The sequence below is a fragment of the Podarcis pityusensis genome (assembly GCF_964106645.2).
Source record: "Podarcis pityusensis genome assembly, chromosome: 10".
NCBI lineage: Eukaryota > Metazoa > Chordata > Lepidosauria > Squamata > Lacertidae > Podarcis > Podarcis pityusensis.
This window is the reverse complement of record NC_138035.1, coordinates 49333732-49348339: the sequence shown is the minus strand read 5'-3', so window position 1 is coordinate 49348339 and position 14608 is coordinate 49333732. Positions and strand designations below refer to the sequence as shown.

At 44.4% G+C, this 14608-nt stretch overlaps 1 protein-coding gene across 1 annotated transcript in view; it reads right to left on the bottom strand.

Moving 5' to 3' along the window:
* LRIG3 (leucine rich repeats and immunoglobulin like domains 3) overlaps positions 1–14366 on the bottom strand; it is a 54947-nt gene extending 40581 nt beyond the window's left edge. Inside the window, exons 1-3 of the mRNA XM_081022307.1 lie at positions 13995–14366; positions 3566–3637; positions 3164–3238 (exon numbers count right to left, since the gene is read on the bottom strand). Of these exons, the coding sequence (XP_080878433.1) occupies positions 3164–3238; positions 3566–3637; positions 13995–14290 (443 nt within the window). The 5' untranslated portion in view covers positions 14291–14366. The remainder of the gene's footprint in view (positions 1–3163; positions 3239–3565; positions 3638–13994) is intronic.
* Between the last annotated feature and the right edge of the window lie 242 nt (positions 14367–14608).

Here is a 14608-nt window from a genome sequence, read left to right as displayed (position 1 = left end):
GGGGGAAAAGGCTAGCACTAACACACACACACACACACACACACACACACACGAGAAAAGGGTTTTCATAAAAGCTCTCTATAGATCTTCCTTCAACAGAAGTCAGCCTTTGAAAGTGGGGGGAGGGGGGGGACAGGGACATTGCCATAATGCAGCCACACTGATTCATAAGATGTCTCTTCCAAAGTGCACAACCTCAAAATCACTTCCAACTTGCTAGATACCAACTTGGCACAACGTATGGAAAATTTAAGTTCTGCGGTGGCAGGAATTTCACAGTACAATCCCATACATGTCTACTCAATAGTAAGCACCGTCGATTGCAACAGTTCTTACTCCCAGGTAAGCAGGTACAGGATCACAGCCTCAGCCATTCTTGCACATTCCAAGCTGTGAGCTCTGGGAGAATCAGCTTCATCCTGGCAGGCCACAGGGTCGATTCTGCTTTGCAGGGGGTTTTGTGTGCCTGTGTGTGGCGGGGAACAGTTAGCTTGCAGAATGTAGAGCGAACATCCCTGATTACATACTCAACTGCCACCTGATCCCTGTCCTTTGCCTTTATTTTATTTTGTGCTCATCCCAAAGTTGGGACCATGCTGTGCTGACCTAAAGGTGGCTTTCATGTCAAAGCAGCTATAATAAATTGCTACTATTTCTAATTCCAGTCATTCTCTGCAGAGGTCAGGAGGTGGATGGTACATACACTTGTAACCTCAGCCGTGTTCTGCTGAGCATAATCAGAAGCCTTTGGAGGCCATTCAGAGGCACTGTGTGAGTTTCAAAGGACAATGGTAACAAGACACCTCTTCTCAAGCAGCCCAACTGTGCCGCATAACAATTCCACATCTTTTCAGGAAGCACCTTAAAAGAAATGTGTACTTTTATTTTATTTATAAGGAAAAGAAACACCATACACACAACCAAAATCAAATAAAGATCTTTATATTTGGCCGGCTGGCTAAACTAACATAAACTCACAAGTTCAAGATTGTGAGACTTGACTTTTGAAGTCTTTTCACAGCTGCAGAGGAATATTTTTAGGTTTTCCTGAGCTGCAGTTACACTTCTTTGGAATGTAAAAAGTAGAGGACACAACAGAAAGTCGTGGTGGCTTGTGCTGATTGAGACATGGTAGGGTGGAAAACAGGGAAACCAACAGTGGATGGAGCCAGCACCAAATGAAAGGCAGAGCCAAGCAATTCAAGTTTTGTCCCTCATCTTCCTCCTTGTGGTGTTCTGTTGCAAGGACAACTCTGGGAAGGAAGGCAATAGGCAATGCTATTCACTGGATTGGTCATAAATAATGAGGCAAATATTTGAGGCCTTGCTAAGGGCAGATTGAGGTTGGTGGGGCAATGTCCCAGTTGCACTAATGGAGCAGCTTCCACTAGCAGAGATGAATAATAATACTAATACTACTACTAAAGGTAAAGGGACCCCTGACCATTAGGTCCAGTTGTGACCGACTCTGGGGTTGCGGCTCTCATCTCGCTTTATTGGCCGAGGGAGCCGGCATACAGCTTCCAGGTCTTGGACCTCAGTGTCCAGGCTGAACAATGGGGTTGGGAGACGCTCTTTCAGGAATATAGAAGATCTAGCCTTGTTCTTCAGAGCCCATGTGATAAGATTTCATGGTATGGCAATTTGTAAGTCGTTCATTCACAAGGGAGCTTTTTTAAAAATAAAAAAAAAGATTCTGTGCATGAAAATGGTAAGGTAAAGACACTACATGAGGACCTTAACATAGTCAAAAATAAATGAGTGAATTGATCTTAAAAATCTTGATTAACTTGCACAACAGCTCAGGCTGAACGGTAGGGAGACCTTAGAAACCAAACTTTTACGCCTCAAGTTGATATTTCACCTATGGAATTCTAGAGTAATAGGCTGCTGTTAATTTTATGGACCAGCTCTCCACTTCTTCTTCTTTTCCCCCATAAACCATCTGCCTTTCCTTTTCAGTTCTCTCCTCCACCCAGCTTAATCTATAAGAAAGCCACACCAATATCAAATGTCATTCAGCTCTTTCTCAAATAGGAGCAGAGCAGACACAGCGGCTGCAACCAGCTGACTTAGCTGACCTAGGCTCAGAGTAAAAACAGCAGGATAATAAGTCACCAGATGTAAGCAATTGAATACTGATCACTTTCATTAACTGAACGGCTTCCCAAAATTTACCATATTATTTTAACCCTTTAGCGTCCTCTACCAACAGACACCGTGCAACTTGTACTTAAGTGCAGATTTTCACTGTCAGAAAAAGCGAGACAACCGTGAAGCAATCGAATGGCACTTCCAAATCACACAAAGAACAACATTTTTTACTTACTAAGGATTGGACAACTTAAGACTGAGAAGTTCTTACAAACATTCCATTTCACAGGAGCAAAAGGTTATGAGTTGGAAAGTTGCCAAATTTTTGAGAAAAGGGAAATTATTGTGATCAATATTCAGAATGGGATGTTCAATTCTGCTTTTCTTAATTTCTAACTAAACATACAGACCTAGAATTTTAAAAAAGAAAAAATATGGATCATTAGAAAAAGGTAAAAGTCTTGACAAAGAGGTGCTCTGTTCAAACACTCAAGTCAACTGGTGGGAGTTCAGCCTTTCTTTTTTTTTAAAGAAGTATTTCATGTATGCAGATCCATATGTTCTGTTGGACTGAAGTCTGCATGTTTCCCATAATATCCATCTATGACATATTTTTGGAAGAAGCCGCTCTACGAAAGCCAGCAACCAACTCCAGGCAAGCAGCAGCAAAGGAAGCTACCTTACACAAAGTCAGAATGCTGATTCCCAGTCACAGACTATACAAGTGTAGGCCTGGTTTGCACACAATGCTAAACCATAGTTTAGCTCTACATGCACAAGTTAGAATGAGCCCCAGCACACCCAACCCTCCCCTCTCCTCCCACGCAACTAGAAGGACTTCTGCAGTATTTAGTTTCACTTGTTATGAATCCTAGAAAGTGAAATCAAGCTGTACTGAAGTGCTTCTCCTAGTGGTCCAGAAAGGAGAGGGAAGTGTGCATATTCAAGGGTTCATTCATTTGAGCTCATTCTATCTTGTCTGCATAGTGTTAAATCATGGTTAAACATTATGTGTCAATATGGCCACTGTTTTCAAATAAGAATAAAAATATTTTTAAAATCGACTTACAGAGTCAGGAGAGTGATGTTTGCTGAAACAGGTCCCAAATTTGGTATGGCTTCAAATTCATTACTGTTTAGTTTTCTGCCAACATTAAAAAAAACAAAAACACAAGTCAGCTGACACAGAAACAAGAGCCGATTGGTATTATCTGATTTTCCCTTGACCATTTTAACCCATCGCACTAACTTAAAGAAGCACCCCCCCCAAGGGAAGTGGGGACAACCTATAGCAACACTGACTTACAGATAGCCTCTGAAACACCTCCCCCCGGTAAGTTATAGCCTCATTTCACATTTTATAATTTTGTGCCCATGCATCACTATGAATACCACCACTCAAAATCATTTAAAGGAATGTATCTTACACCATGCATATTATAGTCAAACAGAAAAACATGCAGCCACTTACATTTCTCGTAGTTTGCCAAGGTGACTCAAGGAACTAGGCTTGATTGAAGACAATTTATTGTGGCTCAGATCTCTGCAAGGATACAACAAGAAGAAAAGCTCTTGTATCAACTTTTACCAATATCAGGTACATTTCAAAGAGAACAAGCAAGTAGCTTGCACAGAAGGAAACTGGATCATATATTGAAATATAACACATAAAATGCACACTGGTTTTGTTGTGCCTCTCCCCTCCATCTACAGATAACCTTGTTATTGTTCTTCTAAGGCAGGTGTGAGGAACTTGTGGCTCTCCATATGCTGTTGGACTGCAACTCCCATCATCCCTTACAGTGCCTTTTCATTCTCCACCATCTGATCCAGGGGTGAGGAACTGGTGACTTGCCCAACGTTTCAGGACTACAAGTCCTATCATCCACAATCACTGGCTATCCTGGCTGGCTGGCTGACTGGGGAGTGTTGAAGGCCCACAGGAAGATACTTTTGCATCCGCTTAAGTTGGTTCAATTAATTGCCAATAAAACACCGTCACAGTTCTACATCTCCAGTATATGAGCCAAACGTTTTCCCCCACCATAGAAGTCTAGGGGGCCAAAGACTGTTGTTATAGTCTTGCGACATCTGGCAAATCCAGCATAAAGCTGTTGCTCAATTTATGGCTTTCACCTGGTAAGTCTAAATTTGCAAAGTCTAGGTATATTGACGGCTGGGTGGTACGGAAACCTCTCCTCTCCTGTGTTCACGTGTCTTTGCACCATTAATTCTCACACATAAAAATGTTAATGCAAGCCATATGTGAGTAGTGGAAAACAGGCCTGGATAAACACTCCGGCCTCAAGGCATCGGCATTTTGAATGCAAAGCTGAACGAAACAGCCCCATCTGCCACAGATGTGTCTATCCTGCAGCATCCTAAGCCTGCTTCCTCATGTGCATCAGCCATAATGGATGGAGGCATAAGTCTTTCCAGGGCACCCTTGACGGAACCGAAGAGATGTAGGCCAACTAATTCAACAAGACTGAAACGGTGATCTGAATTAAGCTCACTTTAACACAGAGAGAGGCCTTTCTGCTGCCTTGCGCCTCAGCTGGAATATTTGGCCTTGGCTCACAGGGATTAGAAGAACTATGCAAACCCACAGCCAAAATGCTATGAAGTCATGGCTGTTAAAAGTCTGATACATTAATGTTCATCCTGCATTAGACAAGAATCAGCAATTATTTCAACAAAGAGCTTTCAAAATCCTACTGCAAAAAAGTGCTGTTTCCAACAACCTGCCTTTCTTCAGTTTACCTAAAAAGTAAGAAAGCAGGATGGGGGGGGGGGAGAGACACCCTATGAAAATTTATTTAAAACATGCTTGTTTGCCTTAGGACCTACCAGACAGTATCAGACATGAGTGGATTTGTTCTGCTGTAGTTATAACATTGGGGCGAGGAAGGGGGGGGGGGGAGAGAGAAATCTGGCAGAGCCTTTAAACTATAAAAATCCTGCAATTACAACCACTGCTGTGCCTGATCACCAAACTGGAGCCAGACACTTTCACTCAGAGCTCAAGCTCACCATCCATCTGGAGTCCATCAAGGCAACCATAAGCATAACAACTTGCATTATGTTTCAGACTAAATTTGTGTTTTCTGACACTGCCGATATCCACAGATTTTCCATGCACTGTGCTACTTTATAAAGGTGGGGGGTGGGGGTGGAGAGATGCAAATATCCCTCAAAAGCCCTTAAGGTTTTCTTAAACCTGATTCGGAAAATTATGACTCCCATCCAAAAAAAAATTACAACGTGCCTTTATTGCTCAACAGCTCAAATCAAACAATTACCAGCACTTTAATAGGTCTTCTTTTTATAGCATTTTTTTACACTATCTAGAATCATCAAGGAGAAGATGACTCTTTTGAAGAGATGAGCATTCCTGCAAAACTGCTAGAAACAGGATGGGAGCTAAAATAATGATATAATCCTTTCTGAAATCAGCTTCTCCCCTGATGTAATAGGTTTTTAAGTGTGCACATTTGTCTTTTTAAAAGGGCAGGAGCAGCAAATACAATTCCTTAAACCAGTAGAAAAAATAATGTGAACAGACCTCCTCCTTATAATTTAGGAGCAGAAGCTGGAATCACAAAAGTGGTGGAAACACATTTTCCACTCCCAATTGCCTCCTCCCTCTTTGCCCTTCCCTTAAACCACAGTACATGGAAAGAAAAATCTCTACAGTGGTTTAAGCTTACTAGTAGCACTTTGAAACTTATAAGGCGGCTGGATTCAGGCATTTCAAGCATTAAGCTTCACTTTTGAAAGCAGAGCACATTTTAAAATGCCATGGTGTTGGTACAAACTCAAAAGTGCAGCTTCCACACTATTCTCACCTTAGAAGACACATAGTGGACTGCTGGCTTGGAAGCTTTTTCCTGCAAATGGAAAGCTCAGGAAGACCTTCTTGAGGGGGAAGCTTCTGCACATGAAACTTCTGGTGCAGTTTTCCTTTCAAAACAGAATTCCCCAATGCACTCTCTGTGACGAATTATGAGAACCAAGTGTGTATAACATAAACTTAAAGGACATTTTAACAACCCTCTGCTAAAAGATAGCAATACTTGCTGCTTTAGTGTATGAATGCAGAAGTTAAACTCATCAGTTAACATTTTTTTCAGTTCACAAATGAACAGAAATAAATATTTATCTAGAGTCGACACTTGAGTCTGATTGACATTTTGGGGGGAGGTACATCAGATAAACAGAAGGGTGTTGTATGTTTTCCATCTCCCTTCTCTACTGCATTAGCAAGGAGGAGAGCATTTGCTTCCAGTTTCAACTAACTATGGTTTGTTGGTATGTGGGGATCTGGTTAGTCTTCAAGCTATGGTTTAGTGTAGCAAGTCATGATCAGAAGAACCAAGGTTTGAACTCTGCTTATTTCCCAAAACTGTGGTTAAGGCAAACCACAGTTAACCTGGTTTCAGAAATATTGATAAACTTCGGTTAGTTAAAGCAAAGGCACTTTTAAGAGATAGCTTACAGGAGGAGGGAAAGTCAGAAAGCAGGACAATCAACATACGCAAAAGGGCACCGAAGTATTCCACAATTTCAATTTTTAACAATCCTTGGTTTGCAGAATGCTACTAAGCTGTACTAAATAAGGTCTTCCAAGCCTGTGTTTCTGTGCTTGTCCAAGGAATTGCTCACCATGAAGGATGGTGTTATCAGCAATAAGATTCACAAATAATCTCAACAAAGTGAAGTGGTGAAGAAACAGCTCTTCGGACGTTTTATAAATGTGTATGTTAGGGATCAGCGCCATGTGTGCCATTTAGGTGCAATCAATATGGTCTTTCTTGGAAATGCCTGAAACTTAATTCAAAATTTTAAAATGCAAATCCAGCAGCAGCTTCTTAATCAATTCCCATTGGGGCCTTTATAGCTGCTAATTCAGCAAAAAGAAGGAAAGCTAAAAAACAAAGAGGCAGGCTGTAGCTGTTTTAAGACACAGATCCAAAGTGACTCATAAATCAGCATGCTATGTTCAGATTTTAGTCTGGAAAATGCTGAAGAACAGCTGTGAAAACTATCCAAACTTTTTTCCTCTGGCAATTCTGGTAAGAACTGGAAGGTTTAGAAAATGTAAATACCAAGATGTAATACAAACATTAGCAGAAACCATCCTTTAGATTTCCCCCTGTCTCAGTGACAGCTTCAACATTCCTAGACAAACCCTGGGAAAATAATCTAGAATTCCAAAGAGAACTGAAAAAACAGCAAAGATGTATGGCGACTGTTCAGAGTCTCTCTTCCTCTCCCATCCTGGCTGCTAAACTTTAAACCTAACAAAAGCGAAGTTCTTAAACTGTAGAGTGTTTCTCTTGAGCGACTAGCCTCCTGCCCTGAAAGCAGAGGCAACCGTAAAGAAAATTTGTTGATAAACTATTACAAACACTCACTAGCTCTGAACAGTCTTGGTTTTATTTAAGTCTGTGAATACCTCTTCAGTGAAAGCCTGTAGTAAAAAACTGTGTTAAAATTGGCCACTTTCCCTCACTCGGAGACTTTTGCTATGTCAACTGCAATTACAAGAGTAACCACAACTCAGACAACACGTACAGATAATACAATTTTGGTCCTCCATCAGCCAGTTCAGAAAACAGGTCTGGGATTCGCAGTTGCATCATTTGTTCCAACCCACCACCCAAAATCACATCCAGCAAGAAATTTGAATGTAAGGGAGGGGTGTAAGTTTTTCACTCAGATGGCTACCAGTGTTTAAGATAACAAGAAGAGCCTGCTGGATAGCCCATCTAGTCCATAATCCTGTTCTCACAGCGGCCAACCAGATGCCTGCAAGCAGCATTTGTGAACAAGAGCTCTCTCTCCTCAGAAATGGGGTGGTTGCCTTGAGTGGGAAGAACTAAAGGGACACATGTGATAGGGGAAAACTCTGGTCAAGTGAGAATTAATCAGCATCTCTCTACAGCACGGATTAAGCACTTCTAGGCCTCCAGATGTTGTTGGGGCTCCTATCAGCCCCAGCCAGCATAACCAATGGTCAAGGGCAATGAGAGGTTTACTCACAAAATCATAGAATGTAGTGTTGAAAGTGACCCTGAGGAACATCTAGTCCAACCCTCTGCAATACAGCTGTCCCATACAGGGATCGAACCTGCAACCTCAGCATTCTCAGCTCCACGCTCTCACTAGTTGAGCTATAGTCAAGCAACATCTGGAGGATCCTCACCTCTGCTCTACAGAAGGACCTAAAATTCACTTCAAAAATTTGCACTGCTTAGAGCAGGCATCCCCAAACTCAGCCCTTCAGCTGTTTTGGGACTACAATTCCCATCATCCTTGACCACCGATCCTGTTAGCTAGGGATGATGGGAGTTGTAGTCCCAAAACGGCTGGAGGGCCGAGTTTGGGGATGCCTGGCTTAGAGTAACTAAGTCTATGAAAAATCTTACTGGAGTTAGCCTGCCATCCCCCCACCCTTGAAGTAAATTCTAGTAGACTACACTAAGCTTACTTCTGAGTAGACATGTATGGGGTTGCACTCTTAGCATGCTATTTCGATCATTTTTACATATCACCTATTCCTTAATATGTTTGCTCAAAAGTAAGCCTGCATTCTGAGAAAGCAAGCATAGGATTGCTCTCTTGAAGTCCACACCCCAAGACTGCATTCCTTACACATTTGGGAGTAAACACTACTGAACTCTGTGTGGTTTGCTCCCAAGTGTGAAAAGGAATGCAGTCTTGGGCTGAAATGCTAAGCACTCTGGAGAACACATTCCTCTGCACAGTTTACTCAGAAGCAACCCCACTGGAACTTACCTCCCAGTAGATGTGTTTAGAATTACAGACTTTCTGGAAAGTAAGATCCTCTGAAATCAGTAGGAACTCTTCCCTGGGAAATATATTGGTGAGGTGCCAGAGATTTAAGATTTTTGAAGCAAGTAGTTTTGGTTATATAATCAACATGAACTCCCATCACGAATATTTCGGCAAACATGCTTGCAGCCTCATATTATTCACAGACAAAACTATCTGGGACAACAGTGATCTATGCTAATAACAACAAACTATTTTGTTTCCTTATTGCCCCTTAACTGCCTAGAGTTCTTTAGCAGTCTCGGTTCTGCTGCATAAGAACAACAGGAGGCAGGAGAAGAAGGCCACATGTCTGCCTGCACGCTTTTTAAGGGGGGTGGAAAAGCAAGTAATGAACAGGAACTTCTAAAGGCATTTAACTCAAACAAAAGAAACATTTGCACAAAACCTAGCAGACCACATGGTCTGGTGACACCTACAAAGATGGTAACCCTGTGAGTTTAAGAACAAGTGACACAGCTGCCCAATGAGTGATCACAGCAGGGTTCCTTACAAAAGGCCAAGTGCTTATTTATACAAGTGGAGCCCATTTTTCACACTTCTTTTAAAGGAATGCGAATGTACATATGGACAATTTACGTCTCCAGGGGAAATCCAATTAGAAAGCTTCCACTGTACTGTGCTAACTGAAACAACAAAAGATCTGTTTGTTTTCGTGGCCACTAAATTAACTGTCACAGAGATATCTTGCTATTACTTCTGTTGACCCAATATCTGTCTTAGAAAACAACCCTTTAAAATCAGTTTTAATTCCTAATTAGCATTTTTTCTATAAATTACATGCTAGGATTTCCTACCACTTGTTTGTTACTACTGCACCTTTAACCAGGAAAACTACCATCATATTTGATAAACTTTTGTTGAAAAGTTTATGGGATTTTTTTTTGTTTAAAATCAAATCTACAAATAAAAATTGTGACAAACGTTTCTTGTTAAAAAATAGCTTGGCCTTTAGATTCTTCAACTATTTGTGGCTCCGATCATATGCACAACTTAAAGGTAAAGGTACCCCTGACCATTAGGTCCAGTCGCGGACGACTCTGGGATTGTGGTGCTCATCTCACCCTATAGCCCGAGGGTGCCGGTGTTTGTCCGCAGACAGCTTCCGGGTCAGGTAGCCGGCATGACTATGCCGCTTCTGGAGAACCAGAGCAGCGCACGGAAACACCGTTTACCTTCCAGCCAGAGCGGTACCTATTTATCTACTTGCACTTTGACGTGCTTTCGAACTGCTAGGTGGGCAGGAGCTGGGATCGAACAACGGGAGCTCACCCGACTGTGGGGATTCAAAGCACCAACCTTCTGATTGGCAACCCCTAGGCTCTGTGGTTTCCAACTTACCTGGGAGTAAATGCCATTAAACTCAACGGAGCTTACTTTTGAGTAGGGACTGTTCTGTAAATGTTCCACAGAGTCAAACCCAGGTGTTATGAATACAACAGTCACTTTTTCTCAGTAAGGAAGACCTCCAGAGGAGGCAATTGAACAGAATTAGCCAGAACTAATTCAAAGACTTCCTGTTTACTTTAAAGTTCTTATCTGCACTTGCTTCAGAAGTGCAACAGAAAATTAATAAACCAATTGAGATGTGATTGAAATGACAAGAGGTTAAGCTCAATCACACTATTCCAAAGTTTTTCACCTACTTTCTGATTTTAGAAAATTTCCAAGTCTTTGTGGAGGAATCAGTGTGGATACTAGATACTAAAATACCAGCTCAATCATGTCCAGCTCTCATGCTTGTGTTGATGAGTTAATTTAACAGCCAGTGGAATCAGTAACTTAGCCTAAGAGACTGAAACCCACAGCACAATGAATGAATGCTTGTCAAGTTACAACTACTTTACTGTGTCAATAAATCATCACGTGAACAAAAGCACAAGAGACCACAACTTTTCTAAAACTGCTCTCAGCTTGGAGGAATGTTGCTCAGGGACCATACTGGGTCCCATGTTTGCTTAAACAAGTATCAGCCAGAGCAGTTCTCAAAAATCCTCGCTTTTTTATATAGCCAACATTTGGAGAAAAAACAAGTGGAGTTGGAATGTAGGATACCAGAAACCCTTTTTTTAAAGCAACATATTTAATATACATTTAATGTGCCTATTAACTCAATGGCATTTTAATACAGTGGTGCCTCGCAAGACGAAATTAATTCGTTCCGCGAGTTTTGCCGTCTTGCGGTTTTTTTCGTCTTGCGAAGCACGGTGTCGGGAAAGTTTTGGAAAAGCTTCAAAAATCGCCAAAGTCTTCAAAAACCTCAAAAAAGGCTACCACACCGCGTTCTATGAGTTGCTCCTCGGAGTCAAGTTGCAACTGTATTAACGGTGTTAAAAAAAAGGAAACAAACTTGCAAGACGTTTCCGTCTTGTGAAGCAAGCCCATAGGGAAAATCGTCTTGCGAAGCAGCTCAAAAAACAAAAAACCCTTTCGTCTAGCGAGTTTTTTGTCTTGCGAGGCATTCGTCTTGCGAGGTACCACTGTACATATTTTTATTGCTTTTAATTCTCTATGGAATTCTGTATTGTTTCCAAGCCATATTTCTGCATCTTTCTCCAAATAACAGAGACTCCCAGGGCAATGGTTTCTGCACATGAACTAAAGATGTTACCAACTGTAGATCAGCATCCTCCTTGTGTAAAAAGAAACTCTGTTTGGATGCTTCCTAGTGAACATAGCAATTTTCATTATGCATTAGGCTCATCATACATTAAGTTATATGTACATGATATAATAATGCAAATTTCCACATGAAAGTGCCACCCATTTCTTTGACTTTTTAATGTGTCATTATAGGATAACGGCATTGAGGAAATGGAAGGGGGAACAAAATTGCATCATTTTTCCAAGGAAAGGTACAGATCAGTGTTAGAAACTGAAATTTGAAAGCTAGGAGCTACATGGCACCTTAAACCTAGGTTATGGGTGCAAAAATGGAACGTCTAGGCACACTTTTTTATAACAGGAATACAAAGCTGAAAATGAGTGAACTGCAGCTAAAATATTATGTTCATTTTTCACAGCCTTCCCCTACCCACCCACATAATATTCTTAAGAGGGTCTCTTCTCCAGTCTTCAGGGAGTAGCTGGAAGCGGGGAGGCAGTTTTAATCTGAAATCTTAGGCGCAATACTGCGCCCAGAGCTCAGAAACTGCTCACACTGATGAAATTCCCTGTCGCAAAATGCGCCTAGAACAATGGGAGTTTCAGACACAATAGGCCTAGGATATTAACCCTGCCCACTACACTCCTATATGATGTCCATTCTAGAGGGAAGAAATCCACTTTGCCCTACAGACACACAACTAACCACATTTACACATCCCGCTGCCTCAGACCCCACCCCCCACTCAGAAGTTTCAAGTTGATTACTTGTGCCAGTCAAGACTGACATCTGGAGCTGGTACCCTTAAACGGCTCCAGCATCTCAAGGCCCCGGCACCTGCCAACATGAGAGGTTTGGACCCCTCTCAAGAAGATGAGGTTCCACCCTCTTTGAAGCAATCGGTCCTCTTCACCTCCTCCTCCTCCTCCTCCTCCTCCTCCTCACGGGAGGCAGAAACCAAAGCAAGTGGGAGGTGCAAGGGGCAGCCACTTTCCCCCTCTCTCTCCCTCACCCCACACATAACCTTTCCCTCTGCACAGCAGTGGGAACAGAACCCAGCCCTGCTTCCAGATGGAGCACCTAGGCGAGGGGGGCGGCCTGTTCAATGCCACCCTGGCTGCTCCTTCACCCATCCAAGCCCTCCCCTCAGGACCACAACCTTCAAAGGAGCATTAGGCAACTTTGTGAAGACAACCAGCAAATTACTAGTTACGGCAACCGTGAGCTACCTCCAGAAATAGAGGCGGCAGCAGCAACAGAAGAGAGCTATTGCTTTCCTGCCATGCTGAAGCGTCTCCCAGAGGGATTTGATTGACTACCGAAGGGAACAGGATGCTGGAATACATAGGCCTTGGCTCTGAAGTTCTTAGAGTGGGTTGGAGTTGCCCCCACCAGGGCCCAACTCCACATGCTGGCCCAAGAGAAGCAGTGGTATCTGTTTTGCTCACCTATGAGCTCCCCATGTGTAGTGCAGCAGCTTGGAGGCACTCCCTCTAGGAAGGCCCAGCAGATTCCACCCATACCTCCCTGTTGCATGAGAGAGAGGCCTCTGCCTTATCTCTCACCTGCTCGCTTTCTAGCTGGCCTCTGGGCAATGCAACAGGCTGAGATTGAGTGCAACAGTCCCAGTTCCACGTCCCAGAGAGAAACAAAGTGAGGGGGTTGTGTTGAGGGGGTGGGATTCCTCCAAAGGAGAGGTGGCTCTCCATTATGTTGGCGGGACTCCCAACTCCTATTGGCTCCAGCCAGCGTGGTCTATGGTTGGGGTTGAAGCACTGGTTTTCCACCTCTGCTTTGAAGCCATCCCTGTCACCTGATAGCTCACCCACGGTGGAGCCAGGAACTTCGCTTGGGCGCCCTGCCATTTGGGTGGGTTCATCTTTTCCCCCTCCCCTAGTGGCAAAGCACAGACTGTGTGGAAGCCGCTAACCTCTAGGAATCAGCCTGCTAAGAGGATGGGGAACACAAGGAGGGCCACTCAAAACATGCCACTGCCCCTATGTGGTGGTAGCATCTGCCTTGCCCACCACACAAGGTCCTGGGTTCAAACAACCAAGCTTTATTGGCAGACAGAGAAGACAGGAATATATGAATCGAGATGCTTCGAGATAAAACTATACAGGCCTAATAAGGTGAAAAAGCACCGCTCAAGTCTAAGTCCTGGGTTCTCCAAGAGGCCCAAAATCTTGGCGAGCCGCTGTCAGCCCGCGCAGACAACACCGAACTAGCTGGGACTCTGCAAAAGGTTCGTCCCTTCCACACTCCAGCCTATTTTAAACTTATTAAGCGGTGCAGAAATCAAATGAGAACAGGAATAAGAGCACGCGAAAGAATAAATCAAAGCCATTCGCTCCTGGGACGCGGGGAGCCCGGAGCGCCCCCTAGCGCCCCCAAGCCCGGCAGGAGCGAAGCCCGCTCGCCCGCTCTCGCTACTCACAGCTGCATGACCCAGTCCGGGAGAGGCTCGGGCACTCGGCTCAGCTTCAGGCGGCTGCAGTCCAGCAGTTCCCCCCGGCAGCGGCACGGCAGCGCCGGGCACCCTTCGGCCAGCGCCGAGGAGGGGGAGAAGAAGGCGACCAGGCAGCAGCAGCGCAGGAGCAGCGGCGGCAGCGCGGCGCCCATGGCCGGAGCTCCCTTGGCGCGCGTCGGCGCGGCGCGCTTTCCGACGGGGCGGCCGGGCGCGCTCGGAGCGTGTCCCGTTTTGGGGGTGCTGGGCCGGAGGCTCCCTTTCATGGCCGCCTGCCCCCGCTAGACCCGCGGGCGAGGCTCCGCCGCTGCACAGCCAACTCCAGACGCCTCGCTAAACTTTCCGCCGCCGCCGTTGCCTCCTCGTCGCGGCAGCGCCTGCCTGGGCCCGCCCCCTGCCATGTGATGACAACAAGGCGGAGGGCGGGCGCTGGGGAAGAGATGCTCGACGGCAGAGGCAAAGCAGCCGGCCTCGCCGACGGAGCTGCACCGCGCAGCCGAGGCCAGCGGCCCCGCTGTTGGAGGGACAGGGGGCCCAGACCTCCAGGAAGCGCTCCTGGCTTCCCTCTCTTTTCTACCCGCCTT